Source organism: Durio zibethinus, chromosome 9 (assembly GCF_047325235.1).
Source record: "Durio zibethinus cultivar Kanyao isolate XHJ-2024 chromosome 9, ASM4732523v1, whole genome shotgun sequence".
In the NCBI taxonomy this organism is placed as follows: domain Eukaryota; kingdom Viridiplantae; phylum Streptophyta; class Magnoliopsida; order Malvales; family Malvaceae; genus Durio; species Durio zibethinus.
In genome coordinates, this window is record NC_143170.1 from 1299182 (window position 1) to 1320006 (window position 20825).

Here is a 20825-nt window from a genome sequence, read left to right on the forward strand (position 1 = left end):
TTAGCTTGGATACCGAATTAATGCCAAAAAAAAAAAAAAAAAAACTCAAGAATAAAAAACCGCAAATTTGACCAAATTTTAATGAAATCATTCATTTAATCGGTCCAACATAAGAACCGACCTGTTATGATTGGATCAACTGATCCAGACATGAAATCAGACATCTTAGTTAAGGGAATATCAAATTGACAAATTTAAAATATTTTTAATCAACTTTGACTTTGACTTGGAACGAGGTCAAAGTTCATGTGCAGTGTCAGACGGTCAAAAGGAATAAAACAAACTCACCCATATTTATATCATGATATATTATTAATTAATCAAGTGAAAATTAAGGTATGAATAAGAAATGTGAAAGAATGGGGTTCAAATTTTATGTATCAAACTCCTATTTCTATATAATATAAATATAGCATGGCATCAGAAGATCAATGAAAGGACTTTAATTTCTTTATATGTATAGCATTACCGTCCGACCAATGTTCACCAAATTATCAATTGAAACACCCATTATATATATTATAATATATATATATATATATATTAATGATGGTGTTAGTAGATAACCAATCAAACACCTTTATATATGTAAATATGTTACAATATCCGAATAAATATAACAAATGAAAAGAAAGTTCTAATATAGTAGAACACAGTTATTCAACTACGCAGGATTGATGTACTTTTGTTTGATGTGGATTTCATCATCATTTGTTAAAAGAAAATGCAGTGGAATTGTTAGGGAAGAAGGTGAGAATAAAAGAAAGGAAAAGAAAAAACTGAGAGAAGAATCTTTTTCATGCTACTCAAAAAGGGTGAAGGAATCATCAAAGCTAAGCCAATTGAAGCCATCGCTCGCTTCCTTTAAAATCTTTCCATCGACAACACGAACATGAACATGAACAAGGCAACAAAATTCCCTATCTATCAGATTTAGCCTCTTGAACGTGGCATGCAATGGTTGGATCTTTTACTATATATTAAAAAAATCCCACGTCTTTTCTGCATGTAATTCAGCTCATGTTAGAAACAATCATTTCTCTTTTCTGCCTTTCACTTTTTTACCGCAATTAATTTATTAAAAAAAAGTGAAGAAAATAGTTCAAGTAAAACAAGCTAAATAAAGAAATAAGTAATTCTAATTAATAAACGAAAGAAAGAGAGAGAAAAGAAAGGAAAGAGTGACGGGAAGAAGGAAGGAAATAGAGGAGAGAGGAGGGGGGACAACGAGCCAGAAACAAAGAGCGAGGAAGTTGAGGGGAGTTATTTAAGGTTGAGCTGTTCTGTGTTTGTGTTTTACTTATAAGTTTGCAGGCGAGATCTCAGTGAGTTTAATGCAAACCCTTTCTGTTATGGCTCTCTTTCTCTTGTTTTTCTCCTTTGAAAGAGAGAATTTTTATTTGTATTTCTACATTCAACAACTCCCACCACCCTTTTCATTTCTTCTTTTGTACCTTATCCACACACATAATAATTGTATAATTCTCTTGTCAGATCTCTCTGCTTCTCTTATCTTAATATCCCTTCATTCTTCCTTCCATTTGCTTTGTACGTGCTTTCTGTATTTCTCCTTCTTTTTTTTTTTTTTTTTGGGTTTTATGTCTTCCATTGCCTCAACAAATCTGACTTTTTTTTTTTTTTGGGTACTGGTGAGGCTTGTTTTCTGTAACAATTTCCTATTTTTGGCTAATTACTTGGCAAAGACTTGGTTTTTAACTTACACGTATTGGAAAAAGCATGAAATTGTGGTTCTTCTCTCTTCCACCTTTACTACCCTCCTCTAAATTACTATTTTTAGATATTTACCAATTTTAATTCCAATCCGTAGTCAAACAAAATCTTCTCTTTTTCTTCTCTGGTTTTCTGGGTGCTTCTCATTTCTTGTTGCTGCAAATTTTGGATGAAAAGATTTCTTGCTTGTAAGGTTATGCAAAATGGCATTGGACCTGTGTGCTTTTTGCATTTTGTTAATTGATTAGTTGTTGTTCATGAGGTCAATGTATCTAACGATAATTCTGGTGAGAAAAAAAAAAAAGAAAAACAACTGATTGGCCTGCATTGACAATGAAATCATTCAACCTTTTCTTCTATGTCAAGGAAATGATTATAAACCACATGCTGTGTTTGTTTATTTCTTTTCCTTTTAATATTATTTCCTTTTTTTCCTTTCCATGCTGGATAAGAAATCCATAGCTCCTCTGTTGCCTTTTTGATTCGGTGGGAAAGAGTATAGCAATTGAGAATGAATGGGACCATGCTAGAACAGCTGAGTTCGACATAAGTTGGCTGTGTGAAAGATACAAAGGCAAAGTGACATGTAAAGTAGTAGATGTCGGTAATAGTTGGCTTTAGATCTTCGAGTTTTAGAGCTTTTAAGGTCTTGTCTCATGGTCAGGATTGGTTGCAGGATCTACATTAAATTTAATTCTTGGTGTTCGAAGCCGAGTTGGTTTTGCTTTCCCATTCCATTCTCTTACGGGTTGATGGATATTTTTTCTACCCATTACTTGGATCCCCTAAAAAGCTAATTTATTTTTCATTTGTTGGTTACAATTTTATCGGTCTTTGTCATTCTCAACTGTAAAATTTAAACAATCAGTACGTCCACACCATGTAATATATTGATGGATTTTCTTTATTTCATCGTTATCTATTGTTGCTTTTTAAGTTTTTGCAGAACAGTTCATTTAACTGGATCTAATTACTTGTTTCCATGAACCTAAGGAAAATTAAATTTGCTATGTTGTATTGCCTTTTTCTGGTTTTCTTTACACGTCCTTAAGCACGGATGAAGTGATGCAATTTCAGTTACGTCAAAAGCAAGCTTCTCGGTTGATTTCTTCCTTTCTGTTTTGACTGATTGGTGGCTTTTGATGTTGCAGTAATTAATTATTTCTGAAATCATGAAGCATAAAGATGGAAAATATCATTCCCAACCTGATAAAGGTGTCAAGATTGTTCCTGCAACATTACTGGTTTTTGTGCTATGCGGGTTTTCTTTCTATCTTGGCGGAATCTTCTGTTCTGAGAAAAATAAATTGGAGGACAAGACAGTCCATGATGTTTCCAAGGACGTTCCTTCTACAAAAGAACCTGCGGCAAACCCCCTTCAAATCAAATCCATTGCCTTCCCTGAATGCAGCATTGATTATCAAGACTACACTCCATGCACAGATCCCAACGTAACACATATTCATTTAATGATGTTACAGGCTGCTTAACTTAAGTTAGAATGCTTGAGTGATGGGTTATGTTTATTGCTACAGAGGTGGAGGCAGTATGGTCTTCATCGGCTTACTTTCTTGGAACGCCACTGTCCTCCAGTGTTTGAGAGGAAGGAATGCTTGGTTCCACCCCCTGATGGGTATAAGCCACCAATCAGATGGCCAAAGAGCCGCGACGAATGTTGGTACAGGTATTGTAGTTTTTTTTTCTTGTTTTGCTAATTTACCTCGGGAGGGTGAGTTGCTTTCTTAAATTATTCATTTATCTATTTATTTTTAGTTTACATGGTATAAAATGTTGTTCGGCTTTCAGGAACGTCCCATATGATTGGATTAACAAGCAGAAGTCTAATCAGAATTGGCTGAGGAAACAAGGGGAGAAGTTCCTGTTTCCTGGTGGGGGTACTATGTTCCCCAGAGGAGTTGGTGCATATGTAGATTTGATGCAAGATCTGATCCCAGAAATGAGAGATGGCACGGTTCGAACTGCGATTGATACTGGTTGTGGGGTGAGTTGCTTTTCTTAAAGTGTGTTGAATTTTCATACTAAATATTTATCGGACTTGTTTGTCTCTGTTCCATGTACTGTTGTCTATGTTTTCATTGACTTTTGGAAGGGAATTGACTGTCCATCTCTTAGCTTCTCACTCCCCCCCCCCCCCCCCCATGCTCTTCTCTGCCTCTATCCTTTTCTAAATTTTAAACTCTTTTAATTGATATAATTCCAGGTTGCAAGTTGGGGAGGTGATCTATTAGATCGTGGAATTCTGACAATTTCTCTTGCTCCAAGAGATAATCATGAAGCTCAGGTCCAGTTCGCGTTGGAACGTGGAATACCTGCAATCCTTGGTGTCATTTCTACCCAGCGCCTTCCTTTCCCTTCAAATTCATTTGATATGGCTCATTGCTCAAGATGCCTTATCCCATGGACGGAATTTGGTAAATGATTATCCTGAACTCTGCTCAAACTTAAATATAGTTTTCGTACAAACTAACATAGTTGCTGATTCCATTTATTATAATTTGTTATATGTCATTGTTGTTGTTGCTTTTATGTTGAATGGTTTTGTTTGATAGAGTTCCTTCTATGGCCTGAAAATTAAGAGGCTTTATCAGATATTTCCCTTGCATGCTTTTTGCTTTGCTTATCATATCCATCGAGCAAGCACCCTTTTTTGGTTACCACTTGCAATGTTTAAACAATAGATGCTCTTGATTTCAGGTGGAATTTATCTCCTTGAAGTCCATCGCATACTCCGTCCCGGTGGTTTCTGGGTCTTGTCTGGCCCTCCTGTAAACTATGAAAACCGTTGGCGTGGATGGAATACGACTGTGGAAGAGCAGAAATCAGATTATGAGAAGTTGCAGGACTTGTTGACTTCAATGTGCTTTAAATTGTATGCCAAAAAGGATGATATTGCTGTGTGGCAGAAATCTTCAGATAATAGCTGCTACGATCAGATTGCTGATCCAGACGCCTACCCTGCCAAGTGCGATGACAGTCTTGAACCTGATTCAGCATGGTACACTCCGCTACGTCCATGTGTTGTAGTTCCAGGGCCTCAACTCAAGAAATCAGCCTTAGAATCCCTGCCAAAGTGGCCGGAGAGGTTACAAGTTGCACCAGAACGCATTTCAGATGTTCCTGGTGGGAGTGCCAGTGCCTTAAAACATGATGACAGCAAGTGGCAGGTGCGGGCCAAGCACTACAAAAAGTTACTCCCTGGGATTGGGACCGATGAGATAAGAAATGTTATGGACATGAATACAGTTTATGGAGGTTTCGCTACAGCTCTTATTGATGACCCCTTCTGGGTCATGAATGTTGTCTCTTCCTATGCTGCCAACACACTACCTGTGGTCTATGACCGGGGCCTTATTGGAACTTATCATGATTGGTAATTTCAAATACATTTATATGGACTTTGAATCCCGGGCATTCATCAGGAGCATAGCTCTGTGGCTGTGACATGATTGTTCTTTTGATGCTAGATTTTACATGGCGTTTACTTTATTAACTCTTTTCTAGGTGTGAACCATTTTCAACATATCCTCGGACATATGATCTCCTTAAGCTCGATGGCCTCTTCACTGCTGAGAGCCACAGGTAGATGTTGGGCTTATGTTCCCATTTGATTTCTAACGGATTCTTTAACCTTTTGCACTTTATTCTGGGTTGACAATGACATAGATTATTATTACAACTATATGATTTACGTTAGGCATGGCGGTTGCTGATTTGATAGAGTTGACATTTGAAAATGTGGCATTAACAGAGGGCATAGATTTGCCTTGTGCCTGAGAAAATTAGATTAAAAGGCTGAATAGAAGTAGGTAAGCTGCTTGGTTGACTATGATAAGAACTTGCATTAAAGAAAGCAGTAGTCTAGTGTTTTGAATCCTGGTGGTTAAAGGCTTAGGATTTTTCCTTTAGAAGCATAAATATATTTGATAATTATATAATTGCATGCTAATTGACTGATATGATGTGAAGTGAAAATAATGAATTCCGAATTTGAGTAGTTTTTGAACTATTGCTCTGCATGTTCTGAAAATGATTGTTGCTTTGGTAGGTGCGATGTGAAGTATGTGCTGTTGGAGATGGATCGTATCTTGCGCCCAAAGGGGTATGCGTTAATAAGGGAATCCAGCTATTTTGTTGATGCCATTGCCGCCATTGCCGAGGGGTTAAGGTGGGGCTGCCATATAGAAGACACTGAATATGGTGTGCAGAAGTCTGAGAAGATATTAGTATGCCAGAAAAAACTCTGGTATTCCTCAAACAGTAACAGCAGTTGAAGATGATATAGTTATCCAAGTCAAGGTGACAAGTCTATTGCCCGGTTAAAAGTATAATTATAGTTCCCCAAGAGTAGGAGCTGAAACAAGGAAGTTCCATACCGCACAAAGAGATTAGTTATCCTCCCCCATAGATATCACTAAATTCATATTCGTCAATTGAAGAGTTAGCTTCCCAATAACATAATTATCTACAAACTTTTGTAATTTAGTAAGTAGTACATTATTATTAGTTTTGCAACTTTGTGCAAGTGAAGCCCAAAGGAATTGGGACAGATGGTCCATTTACTTCGCCCAAAATCAAAATTTTTGAAAAATTAATGATTTTCAATGTTAATAAATAAATAAATTAGTTATTAATTATTAAATCATAAACAAACAAGCCAACATGATTAATAAACATATGATTTATTGACAAAATATTAAAAATTTAATTTTAATAATTAAAAATCAATTCTAACAATCTCAAGGAAAAAACAAAACGAATAAAAACAACCTAAAATTGGAAGTAAATTTGATAGGAAAGAAAAAGAATGGGCTTATGACACGTGGGAGTAGGTTGTCCCAAATTCCCAATCATGAACCAAAAGATATCCCGGATTGCGAGGACATCTGAGCATCCATCGTACCAGCGTAGCATAAAAGCGTAGGGCGTACCGTAGGCAAGAAACAGACTGAACGAACCGGTCTCAGTGTGTACTGGGCGACTATAAATGGTAGAACGTAGACTACCTAATAGAGGCAATTATAAATATATAAATATATAAAATACCCAAAATTAAGGCTTTTTTTTTTTTAATTCACACGAGAAGTTCGTGATTCTACCGACAACAATATTAAGTTTAGATATTTCGCTTCATATTCCAAAAAAAAAAAAAAAAACCCCTATTTTTACTTCTCTGGAAGAGGGGGAATAGCGAAGCTCTGGATTCCACCTCTTCCCGTCCTTGGCGACGGTGCTTATGCCGGTTTGTTTTCAGGTATCTCTCGATCTCTTTACACCTAGATCTGATCCAGTCTCTTCTGTTCTTGCTTTTTCGTCTGATTTTTTGGGTTTAGGGTTATGTTAGAGTTTTTGTCATTGGATTTATTTTTCGATACTTTTGCTTTGTCGCCTGTTTCATATTTAAGGATTCGTTTGGATTGGTGTTGTTTGGATGACTTATCGATTGGGTTTTGCGTGTTTGATACATCGGAATATTTCTGGGGATTTTTTTTTTATATCTTTTCCCACCTTTTTGTCTCACGGGTTTCCTGCTTGTTTGCTATATAATCCGGACATAGGAATTGTTGTTATCTAAAATTAGGTATTGATTTTGTTGTGATCTGGAGAATTGCTACCAGTTGAGAATTGTTGGCTGAATATTGCTTAAATTTGCTAGCCTCAGCTCTTTTCCTGACAATTCGCTTTCTAAGATGGATATTATTCCACTTTTTGTACATCGTTGTATGTCATATGCTTGATTTTGCGTTTATTCTTTTCTGAGTTATGCGGTATTCTCATCCCTTTCTAGACAAGCAGCAATGAGTTCGGTTTAAGGATTATTCATCAAGATCTTGTGCTACTTTCCAATTTTCTATAGAAGTTTTGTGTATTGTATTGGGTCATTTGATCCTGTAGGATCTATCTTGACTCAAGTTTCAATTGATGTTGTTTTAATAATAGATTGAGGTGGACTTGGATTTAAAGGGATTTAGTTTCCTTTACAAGACATGGAACAAGTGTGCTTCTGGTCAAATTGCTACCTTTTCCGGGTGTTTTCAGTCCAAGAAGTACTCGACTGGCGGTTTCTTGTCCATGGAGATTTTCTTTTGGTTTCCTTTGTCAATTGCACTTAGTGCCCAGTCTCTTTTCAATACTCAATACGTGAGGCGCGATGCAAGTTTTTTCTGAGATAGATGTTGGATCTTTAGCGCACTTGTGCTAGTAAGCTATCTTTTCTTCTCTGTTTGACTAATATCAGATAGGTATGTTCTAAATATTTTATTGTCAGTGCATTGCTGATACAACATCCATTCAAAGATTTTGGAAAACGCCTTCCAGGTGCAAAATTTATTTAGCAAAGATATCTTTTCTCTTATCGTTAACTATTTGTTTCTTTTCTAACCTTTATAGTGGTTTTTTTCCTCTTCTATCATCACAGGACTGAACTCTCCCAATAGACAGTTGAAACTTGCTAAGCATTAGCAGCTGTAGTTCTTAGTTAATGTTCTGTTGTTGCTACTGATGGGTTCTGGTTAGTGATGAGATGTTCGTTTACTGAGCAGTCTGCAACAGTTTCTGTTTAGCATGGATGAGTTAATTGCAATTAAGCCTTTTAACAGAGTGATTTTATCTTGAGCTTGGGATCATTCCTGTTGGCTGGAGCAATCATTCTGGTTGGTTCGTATCAGTATGTTTTGTGGAGCTCATCTGTTTCTTCTGTTGATGCCTTGTTTTCATCTTGAAGCTGTGGATTTAGTAAGAAATAAGGCTGCAAAGCACATCCACCATATTAGTTCTGTTTTTATGTTATTGCATGTTGCTTGAGGAAATTAATGGTGGATTTAGCTGACCAGCAAGGCAGTTTGTTTATTTTTTATGGTTTTTAATACAAGCAATCTTCTACCGAAGGTAAATGTCACATGTCTATCGTTAGTTCGTATACATCTCTTAAATAAAGGAAGGGCTACTTTTTGTTCTGCCAGAAAATGGAGAGGTAAGTTGTGTAATCTAGGATGTGCTGGATGATAATATTATCTGCACGGTGATTTATGCTTATCAATGTTTGGAATGATTTTAGGTACAAGTTAATTAAGGAAGTTGGTGATGGAGCATTTGGTAGTGTGTGGCGAGCTATTAATAAGCTGTCTGGTGAAGTTGTGAGTATGCCTGGGTTTTTGTTGTAAGAATATGTTTCTTTTAATATTTTGATAGTAATATATCCTTTTCAAATAAATGTTGTCTGTTTTAAGGTTGCAATTAAGAAAATGAAGAAGAAATATTATTCATGGGAAGAGTGTGTGAATCTGAGAGAAGTTAAGGTAATGTGAGTTGCTTTGTTCTGTTTTTGCTCCTAGTTATTTATTTCATATGCATGATAATCTATTTCTCTGGACAGTCACTGCGGAGAATGAATCATCCCAATATTGTGAAGCTTAAGGAAGTCATCAGGGAAAATGACATTGTATACTTTGTGTTTGAATATATGGTAAGTGACCAGTTTGTATTTGTGTTCTACTTATAAATTGCTCTTTACTCAGGTTTAATTATTTTCCTGAAAACATGAAATTGTTCCAGGAACGCAACCTTTACCAACTTATGAAAGACAGGGGAAAGCTTTTTTCAGAAGTTGAAATCAGAAATTGGTGTTTCCAAGTCTTTCAAGGTCTTGCATACATGCACCAGCGTGGATATTTTCATCGTGACCTAAAGCCAGGTGTTATATTTGACTTCTTTTCTGTGAAATTCATATTTATTTTTTTTATCTACTCAAAGAAACATTCTGCCCTTTTCTTTCCAGAGAATTTGTTGGTTACTAAAGATATAATCAAAATTGCTGATTTTGGTCTTGCACGTGAAATAAGTTCACATCCACCTTACACAGAGTATGTCTCAACACGCTGGTACGTTTGATACATTGAAGACATTGAGAATCTAGTGGTTTTTCTTCCTGTTTCTGTCCTTTTCTTTTTTATATTCATTACAACTATATGAGCCTTAGATTCATTGTATTTCAGGTATCGTGCCCCTGAAGTAATTCTTCAGTCATACTTGTATACTTCAAAAGTTGGTAAGTTTTCAGTGTAATCAATAGCGATTCACTTAAGAAATGAAGTGTGACAGCCCTTTTAATTATCTTTTTTCTTGTAATTACAGATTTGTGGGCGATGGGTGCAATCATGGCTGAGTTGTTCACCTTATGCCCACTTTTTCCTGGTACCAGGCATGTTCCTTTTTCTATTATTTTTTGTTGTGAACTTTCTTCTTGAGATTCTGCATTTTAGAAAGGAATTGAATTACATCTAATTATCTTTTCTAATGTATTTGGCAATGGGTGATTGCCTGGTTATTCACAGGATTGATGCTAACCATTCATTATTATTATGCGTGCAGTGAGGCAGATGAAATATACAAAATTTGCAGTGTGATAGGTTCCCCAATTAAGGATTCGTGGCTTGATGGGCTTAATCTTGCAAGGGTTATAAACTACCAATTCCCACAGGTCTCTCTCTCTGTTAGATGTTAATTTCGTAGCATGACTTCCAAATTATTTTAGCAATTTGCAGTTGCTGGGTAATCTTATGAGTGTATGGAATCTAATATGTTGTAATGTGTTTCACAATGCTTTCTGTTATTGAACATTTCAGTTTGCTGGTGTGCCTCTGTCTATGTTGATACCGTCAGCAAGTGATGATGCAATCAACCTTATTACAGTTAAGTTGTATGCTGACTCTGTTGCTCTTTATTCATTTTCACCCTAAAATGGATAGAGCGTTATGTTATGTGATTCTTACCATTAAAATTTTTATTTGGATTGTTTGAAGAATCATTGACATTTGCTTTGCTGCTTTTCTTTAGTCTCTTTGTTCGTGGGATCCTTGCAAAAGGCCTAGTGCTGCCGAGGCCCTTCAACATCCTTTCTTTCAGGTGCCTGTTATTATAGTTGTTTTAGTGTTCTTAAGAATATTTTGAATTGTTCTTTTATGAGTTCAAAATGAAATTTATGTTGTGACAAGTGCTCTGCTCACAGAATTTTCTTATGATGTGCAGAGTTGTTTTTATGTTCCACCCTCTCTTCATTCCAGAGCAGCTGTTTCTAGAACTCCTCTATCTGGTTTGTTCTAGATGCAATTTTAGATTTTTCTTTGGGAGTGGGTATGTTATTTAGTTTGATTTGTGGCCAATTTCTAATTTGCATGCTTGTAGTTGGAGTGAGAGGAACATTGGAACAGCAAGCAGCCAGGAGGTATTCTGGGGTTCTACCGACTGCAGAGCTCACTAGCAGTCTTTCTTCTCTGAAGACAAATGCATCTTTGGATACAGGTGGATTGTAGAATATGTACTAATGCTGAAATACTGTACTAATGATATTGGATTTAGAGTGCATGATCTCTCTGCTCTTAAGAGGATTTTTCTTGCATATTATGAGCATGATCAATTGTTCTTTCTAAGTTTATGATCAATTGTACAACCACTTTTTTATTAGTTTGAGTCTTCTGCTTGGTAATGTTATTAGCAATTAAATCAGCAGTAATGCTTTTTTTCAGAGCTGTGTATACTTTTATCCTTTCCTTGTTATTTCTTTCAAATTGCTACTCCCAAGTGCTGTTTGTTTCCAACTTATATTGTGGATCCAGTGATTATGGTTAATTCTTGCAGGTGTACAATGCAAGCTGGATATGGTTAATAATAAGAATGATAAATCATTGAAGAACTCTGCCAAACAACCAAGGTATCGACCACCACAAAGAAAGAGTCCAAGTAAGTGTTTTTTTCTATCTAGATTCAACCATATCATGGCTATTTGTATCTGAATATTATCAGCCCTTGGAATATAAGGAAAATGAAACTTTATATATACATACACGCATGTATTTTAGGTCATTGAGATGGACAATTTTCAAGCACCTATTTCTGCATTAATGTTGTTTGATACTGTTAGTGATCGACTCAAAAATATATTGGTCCAGCAACATCCATGAACAAGGATGGAACTGCTAGCGGAACTTGTGATGTAAAGGAGAAGTTTGCAAACATGACAATTGGAAATCGCAGGCAGTATGTTGGGCAATTAAGGGCGCCAGCTATGAAGACGGGTACAATGGACTGCAGAATCTAAGGACATGTTTCTTAGACCAAACCAACAGTCTGGCAAAACTTTTACCAGAAAAGTAGCGGGATGAGATAGCCCAGCCTCAGGGTTTATAATAATTGCATTTCATTGTATATGGAATCATGGAGTCCAAATATCAAAACTAGTGCTTTGGTTTGCCCTGTTTTGTGTGTTTTCCTATCAGTAACCATATTATTATTACAACCATGAGACTAGTTTGTTTCAACATGTTGACCAGTGGTTGATAATAAAATGCGAGTATTTGCTTTCAATATCTTGAGTTTTAACATGATTGTTGGGTTGAATCCTATTTTCCACTATAAAAACATGTAAGTATCATGCTGCGCAGATTTGGGTCAATTTTAGAAAGCGAAGATAGATTCTGAGCAGGCCTAGGATATAGTTCCCAAAAAGAGAGGAAAAAAGAACACTAAAAGCCTTGTACTAAATTGCTGCATTGCCTTGAGCAACCAGTAAACCTTTTTATAAGACGCGGGACCAAATTAAGAGAGCTAGCTCCATTCCAAAAAAAAAAAAAGAAATATATATATATATATATATATATATATATAGCTTGTAGGCATTGAAATGTAAATTTACAGTTAAACTTCATCAAAGTTATTTTAGTGTTTGAGAATGAAAACATCAGTGGGCAAAACTGAAAACAAGAAGGCAAAGAGAAGGTATAAGAGGCATCACAATGTGAATTAGTTGCAGACGAAAATGTGAATGAGTCCTACTTCTTCCGTGATCCACCCCAAATGGATTGCCAAAAAACAGGCCAGTTCTTCTGAGCCTCATTCCATCCCATGAGTGAGCCTTCCCTTAGCGGATCCCAACTAGAGGACACAATGCCATAACTCACCCCTAATAAGGCAGTCCCAAAGAAGAAGAAGGAAACAATAAAGGGCACCCACGTTGGGACATCAATTTTTAAAACAACCTTGAGATAGTAAAAGAATGGGAAAAATAAGAGCCCTATAAACAGTGGAATTCCTACCGAGAAACCCATTCTGCTGATCATCCTGTTGGTCACTACCTCAGGTATTATGCCTGCCTCTCGGTCAAACTCTTTATCATCATCATCATCTTCTTCTTCCTCATCTTTGTCATTACCGCTCTTTGACTTCTTTGTCTTTTTATTTTTCTTTGGTGGGGGTCCAAAGCCTCTTGGGCTATTCAGGGCGGCGGCATAAAGGGGTGCAAATTCTAGCGATCGAATTTGATTTTGGGTGTGTTTTGTGGGGATAACTGGGAATTGGCAAATTTTTATGCTGGAAGAAACTAAGGACGGTGGTTTTGAGGCTGGCATTCCCATAAATGAAGAGAATTCCATGGTGTTTCCAGCTCGAAGGCATTCATTTATCAGTACATGTCTTTCCAACTGGCTGGTGATGGAGAATGTCCTAACTTTACATACCAAAGTCGATTTTTCATTACAATGGTCAATCTGCAAAAGCATATGCCATTTATATATCAGACTGATTACTAATATCAAAATCGACAGATATTTGGCAAACCAATAACTTTGCAGGACAGATGAAATTTAATGATTGTTCACCATTAAAAAAAATCAATGATAAACTGCTTTGAACTGTACGTATTCTGTTGGCAACAAAGATACTCAACCAGAATATTTAAGAAATGAACCTAAATCCAATTTGTTATTCGTACAAATAGCTCATGCATATAAGTTTTATTTAGAGAAACATCTGCTTGGAAGGTCCTATGATATGTGATAAGCTTTATGACATTGTTTCATTTAAGTTTCCTTTAACCTGATAACACGGATATTTACATATTCAATAAACCAATTGTGACAAGGGATGACCAAAAGCTTTAGAATTGAATATATCTTTTCAGGGAAAACGTTGGGCATCACTGTAATCTAAATTAGAGAAAAGGAAAAAGAAAAATGAAAAGAATAGCACCGAAAATCAGATTTTTAAGAAGGAAATAAGACGAAGCACAACAGATTTATGAATGAATAAATGAAAATACAACCCAACTCCAGACTCAAACCAAGATGAATAAAAAGGTTTAGATAAAAGAGAGCCATTTTCGTGATTAAAACACATAATTAACAAGGTTTTAAGCGTTCATTGACAGCAAACATACCTTGTAAGGGCAGGATAAAGATGACAGTGCCACAGCTGCCATTCACTTCAGCTACTTCACTTCTCCAAGTCCCTCTTGAGTTCGTCCGGATAGGAAACCAGAAGCGAGAATTCAAACTACTACTGAACCCAATTAAGTTAAAGATGTTGCTGAGTTCGGAAGCCGAACTATAGTTGGCCCACAGAATCCCATTCACAAACTCTACTTACCACTTACCAGTCAGCAAGCGAAGAAGCGATAAGGTTACGTACTTCGTCACTCGTGAATGCTGCTTTTCTTTCCCCTTTTGGGCTAGAATCGTACACGTGCAACTTTCCATCGGACTGGTCATGGGCTGGGCCTTAAAATATCAAAACTACAAGCAGCCCACAAATTTTCGTGAGATTTATTTCTGGCAAAGCAATTTATGATTAAATTTTGTAAATTTTGTAAACGTTTGCAGACTCGGATAAAGCCCATGTACAGTAGCACATCTGTCAAACGGTTACGTTTTCTGTTTTGGACTTTAGTGAGGCATACCTGGAAAATAAAAGATGAAGCCTTGAGCTTAAATGTTGAACAATAATTAACTAATAGTTGACGCGGAACCATCTGAGCATAAAAAAATAACATGAATAAACATAAAAGATGTATTTCATTGAGATCTATCTATGGTGTGATCAAATGTCCAGGTAGAAATTGTTCATGGAATCTGCGCAGAGTTACAATGTCGAAAAGGCATTATCGGAAGTTAAATACTCTATCGTCAAATCATAATTGTTAGCAAAGATAATAGATTTATGGGAAGTTAAATTTTGAATTAGAGAATTAATTAAATATTAAAAAGCGGTAAATCTTGGTTTTTCTCATCGCAATGAAACTAAAAAATCAGAAAAAAAACTATGCCCTGGCTTTCTTTATAAAATTTTTTTTTTCTGTTGTTATACGGAGAATACTATACATGTAGTATTTAAGTTTAGATTTATAAATAAAATTGAATACTCAAATCTGTTCAATTTATATATCTTATAAATTAATTTATTTCAAGTGTACTCTTTGAGCATGTGTATATCAAATTAAAATTTGTAAACATATCCCAATGAAATCCATCTTTCTTTGAGGTAGTGATAAAGTTGGAAATTATATTTTGAGAGATGAAATGAAAGAGAGTGAGTGAGAATAGAGGCCAAAGTATTATTGATCTACAATATTATTCAAACACTTTTTAACTATTTTTCATTCGTGCCATTCAATAATTGATGGTAACCATATATGTTGCATAAATGCCCAAGATTAATATAAGTTGTTTATTTATTACTTTTGTTTTAAATTATATAAATAAAAATATTACCAGAAAAAAATATTTTAAAAAACCTTTAGGGATCTTTGGTTGATACTCGAAGTTAAAAAAAATATATCATGCCATATATCACCGAAAGATGACTTCATTTAACAATGATTGTTAGAAATTAACAATATCATGACTTGGGATACATATCACGTACACATTTTTTTTCCTACAATTAGAAAACGGTAAATGGTTTGAACAATAAACCTGAAAATTAATGATATCATGACTAAATTTGATAATGTTTATCTAAAGTTTTAATTAGAAAACCTATAATGAGCAATTAAAGTAAAGTTTTAATTAGATATAACTTTAACTCCCTCTAATGTGCAATTATGGAGTTGGATTTTGCTAAACAAATATATATACTTATCTTTATAGAAAATTTAGGTTTTTTTTTTTTCCCAAATTTGATTTTAAGATAAAATTTAATTAGAGGATAAACTTAGAAAATTTGATTTTGAATGAATCATGGTTGTTAAAATTTAGATATTTGAAGATTTTTCGCTTATTAGGATTCAGGACACCCTATATATATTATAATTCTTTAACCACAAAATCAAAATCATTTTCAGCTTCAATTTGCAAAGATGTGGAATACTTGCATTCTTGTTGCTGCTTTAACTTTTCTACTGTTATGCACAAGCTTGGCAATACAGGTTGATTATGATTCCAATGCCATGATCATCGATGGACAACGAAAGCTTATCTTTTCTGGTTCAATTCATTACCCACGTAGCACCCCAGAGGTATTTTGTTTTCTGTTTACTGAATCCCATCAATGCTTTGATCTTAATTACACCATCGACTTCCAACTTTTATATTGAAGATTTATTTACATGAAATTATTGTTTTGTTCACTCTACAGATGTGGCCAGACCTCATACAGAAATCTAAAGATGGTGGTCTTGATGCAATCGATACATATATCTTCTGGAACGTTCATGAGCCTCGCCGCCGTCAAGTGATAATTTGTTCATATACTCCTGTATTTGTAAATAATCAGGCACTAATCTTCCAATGCTAACTTGTTTTTCACCCTTAAAAACAGTATAATTTCGAGGGAAATCTGGACTTCATAAAGTTTTTCAAGCTAGTTCAACAAGCTGGACTATACGGAATCTTGAGAATAGGCCCTTACGTCTGTGCTGAATGGAATTATGGGTAAGTCATTTTCTTCTTCAACTGATAAATTGCAACATTCTTTTCCCTGTAGAAGAATGAAAAAATTTTCCCTCTTTTGGTATTAATATTCTTTATACTGTGTGCAGGGGCTTCCCTGTGTGGCTACACAATATTAACGGAATTGAATTTAGGACAGATAACGAAATATTCAAGGTTAGGTCCCAAGATTTAGTAGTGATTTTTATTCACTCTCTAGTCTCTATATCTAAAAGAAGAAGAAAATTCAGAACATCTGATTTTCAACCACTTTTATCTTTCAAATGCAGAAAGAAATGCAAATTTTCACGACCAAGATTGTTGACATGTGCAAAGAAGCAAAACTGTTTGCCTCACAAGGAGGACCCATCATTTTAGCACAGGTAAATTTGATCTCATTCTTATTTGTATCTGTAAGTGTTGCCATTGATATTAATTTTGAGCTCTTCTAACGAAGTTGGACGTTCTTTTTTTCTATTACGATAGATTGAGAACGAGTATGGAAATATTATGTGGGCTTATAAAGATGCAGGGAAAGCATACGTCAAATGGTGTGTGGAGATGGCTTTAGCTCAGAATATTGGAGTCCCTTGGATTATGTGCCAGCAGGATGATGCTCCACCGCCCATTGTATTCATTTTTGCTCTTTTTTTCTGTTCTTTTTAATCTTTTTTAATTAATTTCAAAATGGTGAGTGTTGTTTTCTCGTACAGATTAACACATGCAATGGGTATTACTGTGATTCGTTTACTCCAAACAATACCAAGAGCCCCAAAATGTTTACTGAAAACTGGAGTGGATGGTATTTAATTATCTTGATTTCCTTTTTTTATTTCCTTTTTTTGTTGTTTCTTTCCATTTTCTGGTTAAACTCCATCTATTCTCAATTCATTATGTGGAGCCTTGAACTTCAATTTTCCATTTTAGGTTCAAGAAATGGGGCCAGAAAGACCCTCACAGAACTGCAGAAGATTTAGCCTATTCAGTTGCTCGCTTTTACCAAGCCGGTGGAGTGTTGAATAACTATTATATGGTTTGGACCTATTCCTTTGTTGAACTTTCCCCATTCTTTTCAGTCAAGTGAATTGTGATGTCTGCTTCTTCTTTACTCCTATATATCGTTTTATCAAATACACAGTACCATGGAGGAACAAACTTTGGACGCACATCTGGAGGGCCATTCATTACAACATCATATGATTATGATGCTCCCCTCGATGAATTCGGTAAGTATAGAACAATTTTCCAGGTCCAAATAAAAAGAAAAAAACCTGTCTAATGGAAATTCATGGTGATACTCCAACTTAGTTTCGTTTAGCTTTAACAAATAAATTGTTCATATTAGTTTCATCAAGTCACCAAACAAGTCTATCTTTTTTCAGGAAACTTAAACCAGCCAAAATGGGGACATCTTAAACAACTTCACGCGGCTATTAAATTGGGGGAGAAGCTTCTCACTAGTGGCAAAGCAATGACAAAGGTTTACGGTAATGGAATTCATGTAAGTGATAGAACTTTCATGAAATGCTTGACCATGTATATTCATAGCAAAATGAAATTGGCTGATTTGAATTCAACTTCTCGCCAGTTGACCACATATAGGAACGATGAAACTGGGGAGAGATTCTGTTTCTTGAGTAATAACCAAACAGAAGAGGCAAATGTTGACTTGCAACAAGATGGCAAGTTCGTTATTCCGGCTTGGTCTGTTAGTATTCTTGGTGGCTGCAAGAAGGAGATTTACAACACTGCAAAGGTAAAATCACCAGGTTATCATTTTCATGTTTATTTCTCTTCAAATGGCCACGAAATTTGCTGCTTAGGCTCTTTTTCTTTTTTTTTTTTTTTTAAATTTGTCCACAGGTTAACACACAGACCTCTATAATGGTAAAAAAACAAATGGATAATGAAGACGAAGCTGCTAAATTATCCTGGGTGTGGACTCCCGAATTCACGAAAGATACCCTCCATGGTAAAGGTAGATTTAGAGCTAGGCAGCTTATTGAACAAAAAAGAGCTACTTCTGATGTTAGCGACTACTTGTGGTACACGACTAGGTAATCTCCAAGGCACGTTGTTGTGCTTTATGGTGATTCAGTCTGTTAGGAATGGAATACATCCCAATTTGTTTTGTTGTTGTTATTCATTTAACACAGTGTTGACATTAATGGAACAACCTGGAACAATGCGACGCTGTTTGCAAATTCATCTGGGCAAGTCCTTCATGCATATGTGAATGGGAAGCTTATAGGTAACTTCTTACCATCCAAGGCAAATAAATATTTTCTAGTGTTCAAATGATAATCAGAATTCATTTAATTTGTTTAAGCTTTTTACAGGCTCTCAATCAGGATACAAATTTCAGTTCCAAAACCCAGTTTCATTAATACCTGGCAGAAACATTTTAACTTTCCTCAGTGTCACAGTTGGGCTACAGGTAGGCAGCCTAATATGGTAGAGGCATGATTAACATGAAATTTTCACTAGTCTGCATTAATTGTATGATTCATAACTTAACATTTGTGTAAGCTACCGATTTTAAAGACTGAGCTATGCTAATTGCACTCTATTTTTTATTCTTACCATAACCGGGGCAGAACTATGGAGAATTTTTTGATTTGGGACCAGAAGGAATAGCAGGAGGTCCAGTTCGATTGACTGACAACAAGAATGCTACTACTATAGACTTGTCATCATTTACTTGGAATTATAAGGTGTTTCTCGAAAGTAGAAGAATTATAATACCTCAATTACACAGCATTCTATACAAACTATGATTGAAACTCTCTCTTTTTTTTTTTTACTTGGATAAAGATTGGGTTGAATGGTGAAGCCAAACGACTTCATGATCCAAAAGCTCCTCATGCTCGACTATGGAGGACCTCAGCAGAACTTCCCATTGGCAGGCCTATGACTTGGTACAAGGTATTTAATGATTCACATTAGAACTTCCGTTTCGTGTTGAATTAATAATCTGATAAGTGATATGATACCAATTTTGGTTTTTGCCGAAATAGAAAAGGAGATCTATAATTCAAACTTCCTTTGAATTGTTTTGTTGTTTAGACCACTTTCAAAGCTCCGTCAGGAACAGACCCTGTAGTGGTGGATTTACAGGGCATGGGCAAGGGGCATGCCTGGATAAATGGAAACAGCATTGGCCGCTTCTGGCCTGCAGAAATTACTGATAGTAATGGCTGCGATGGCGAATGCGATTATCGTGGGAAATACAAAGACAATAAATGTTTGTCAAACTGTGGCAATCCTTCACAAAGATGGTATAATGCCATCATTCATGTATCAGTGGATTAGCAAATAATAAAGCCCAAAGCGTAAAACTAAATACGTAAAATTTGTATCAGGTACCATGTTCCGAGATCATTCCTTGCTAGTGACAGCAACACGTTGATTTTGTTTGAGGAAATTGGTGGAAATCTTTCACAAGTGTCTTTCCAGACCGTAACTGTGGGTTCAATTTGTGCAAATGCAAATGAAGGCAACGCATTGGAACTATCATGCCAAGGAGGCCAAACCATCTCTCGTATTAAATTCGCCAGCTTTGGTGATCCTCAGGGAAAATGTGGCTCATTGCAAAAAGGCACTTGTGAGGCAGATGTAAGCCTGTCTGCTGTGGAAAAGGTAATTAAGACAGTTTTCTTGGCATCAAGATTCTTATTATATATATTTCCATATTCAAATAAATAAAGTAAATAAATATACTCCTGTCTTGCAGGCGTGTGTTGGGAAGGAGAGTTGTGCAATTGATGTCTCAGAAGCAACATTTGGATCATCAAAGTGTGGCAACATTACAAAGAAGTTAGCTGTGGAAGCCATTTGCTAGAATGAACTGTTCTACCAGAGAAATAAAAGAAAAAGTTGTATTTTATGAAAAACTAACTGCTTCTTAATTATTTAAGAAAGCAGAAGCAATCTAGAAATCATTTATTTTCCTGTTCTTGTATGATTTGTATTACGAGTTCATTTTCCATAAAAGCAAGTAGTTGGCAAAATTGTGTCAAAAAGCTGCCATTCCCAAATCACTCAAATTTAATTTTCACTGTGTCGTCGTCTACCAGATAAAGGAGTGGTAGCAGGAAACCAATAATTGACGGAATTGTCCCAAGCCTTTAGCCTAGAGTTAAAGGCCATTGAGGGGACATTAAAGGCTTAGTTTTGATTCTTTGGAACCAAGCTTTCCCCTCCCCCCTTCATTATACTAGGGCTTTGCCCTCCGATAAACAAAATAATAATAATAATAATTAATGGGATTAGTAGGGAATATTACAGTTTAGCTGTAGAAAGAGTTGGTATTCAGTAGATCGTCTTCTTTAGCTCAATTCAAGTAGTAGTTTTTGGCAACCGACTTCTGATTAAATGGTC

General features: G+C 35.7%; 3 protein-coding genes and 1 pseudogene across 7 annotated transcripts; 3 read left to right on the forward strand and 1 right to left on the reverse strand.

Annotated features, from left to right (window-relative positions):
• Positions 1–1189: 1189 nt before the first annotated feature.
• On the forward strand, positions 1190–6272 carry LOC111314866 (putative methyltransferase PMT21). Of its 4 annotated transcripts, none has more exons than XM_022916484.2 (8): positions 1190–1325; positions 2883–3182; positions 3267–3415; positions 3538–3733; positions 3953–4163; positions 4447–5122; positions 5254–5331; positions 5798–6272. In XM_022916484.2, exons 2-8 carry the CDS (start codon positions 2904–2906, stop codon positions 6021–6023), a joined length of 1815 nt encoding a protein of 604 aa, XP_022772219.2. In that variant the 5' UTR covers positions 1190–1325; positions 2883–2903; the 3' UTR covers positions 6024–6272. The 4 variants fall into 4 exon arrangements, with proteins under 4 accessions (XP_022772219.2, XP_089621380.1, XP_089621378.1 ...); XM_089765252.1 differs by lacking the exon at positions 1190–1325 and adding an exon at positions 2394–2598; XM_089765253.1 differs by lacking the exon at positions 1190–1325 and adding an exon at positions 2444–2613.
• Positions 6273–6849: 577 nt separating this feature from the next.
• LOC111304238 (cyclin-dependent kinase F-4-like) lies at positions 6850–12111 on the forward strand (annotated as a pseudogene). The gene is made up of 18 exons (XR_016344911.1): positions 6850–7003; positions 7690–7950; positions 8018–8067; positions 8168–8722; positions 8807–8885; positions 8979–9047; positions 9125–9214; positions 9304–9442; positions 9527–9629; positions 9744–9796; positions 9883–9949; positions 10120–10228; positions 10374–10439; positions 10585–10653; positions 10777–10840; positions 10933–11049; positions 11386–11487; positions 11697–12111. The product of XR_016344911.1 is annotated as a cyclin-dependent kinase F-4-like (transcript).
• A 311-nt stretch (positions 12112–12422) lies between these two features.
• Positions 12423–14143, reverse strand: LOC111314877 (protein PAM68, chloroplastic). The gene is made up of 2 exons (XM_022916493.2): positions 13958–14143; positions 12423–13289 (listed from the first exon to the last, which is right to left on the reverse strand). Exons 1-2 carry the CDS (start codon positions 13997–13999, stop codon positions 12576–12578), a joined length of 756 nt encoding a protein of 251 aa, XP_022772228.2. The 5' UTR covers positions 14000–14143; the 3' UTR covers positions 12423–12575.
• Positions 14144–15519: 1376 nt separating this feature from the next.
• LOC111314887 (beta-galactosidase 15-like) lies at positions 15520–20398 on the forward strand. Its single transcript, XM_022916504.2, has 19 exons — positions 15520–16033; positions 16153–16248; positions 16336–16448; positions 16556–16622; positions 16736–16828; positions 16932–17075; positions 17159–17247; positions 17373–17478; positions 17584–17671; positions 17828–17946; positions 18034–18201; positions 18309–18502; positions 18602–18696; positions 18785–18882; positions 19043–19159; positions 19260–19370; positions 19512–19723; positions 19808–20084; positions 20179–20398. The coding sequence occupies exons 1-19, from the start codon at positions 15875–15877 to the stop codon at positions 20284–20286; spliced, it is 2454 nt and encodes an 817-aa protein (XP_022772239.1). The 5' UTR covers positions 15520–15874; the 3' UTR covers positions 20287–20398.
• The last annotated feature ends 427 nt before the right edge of the window (positions 20399–20825 follow it).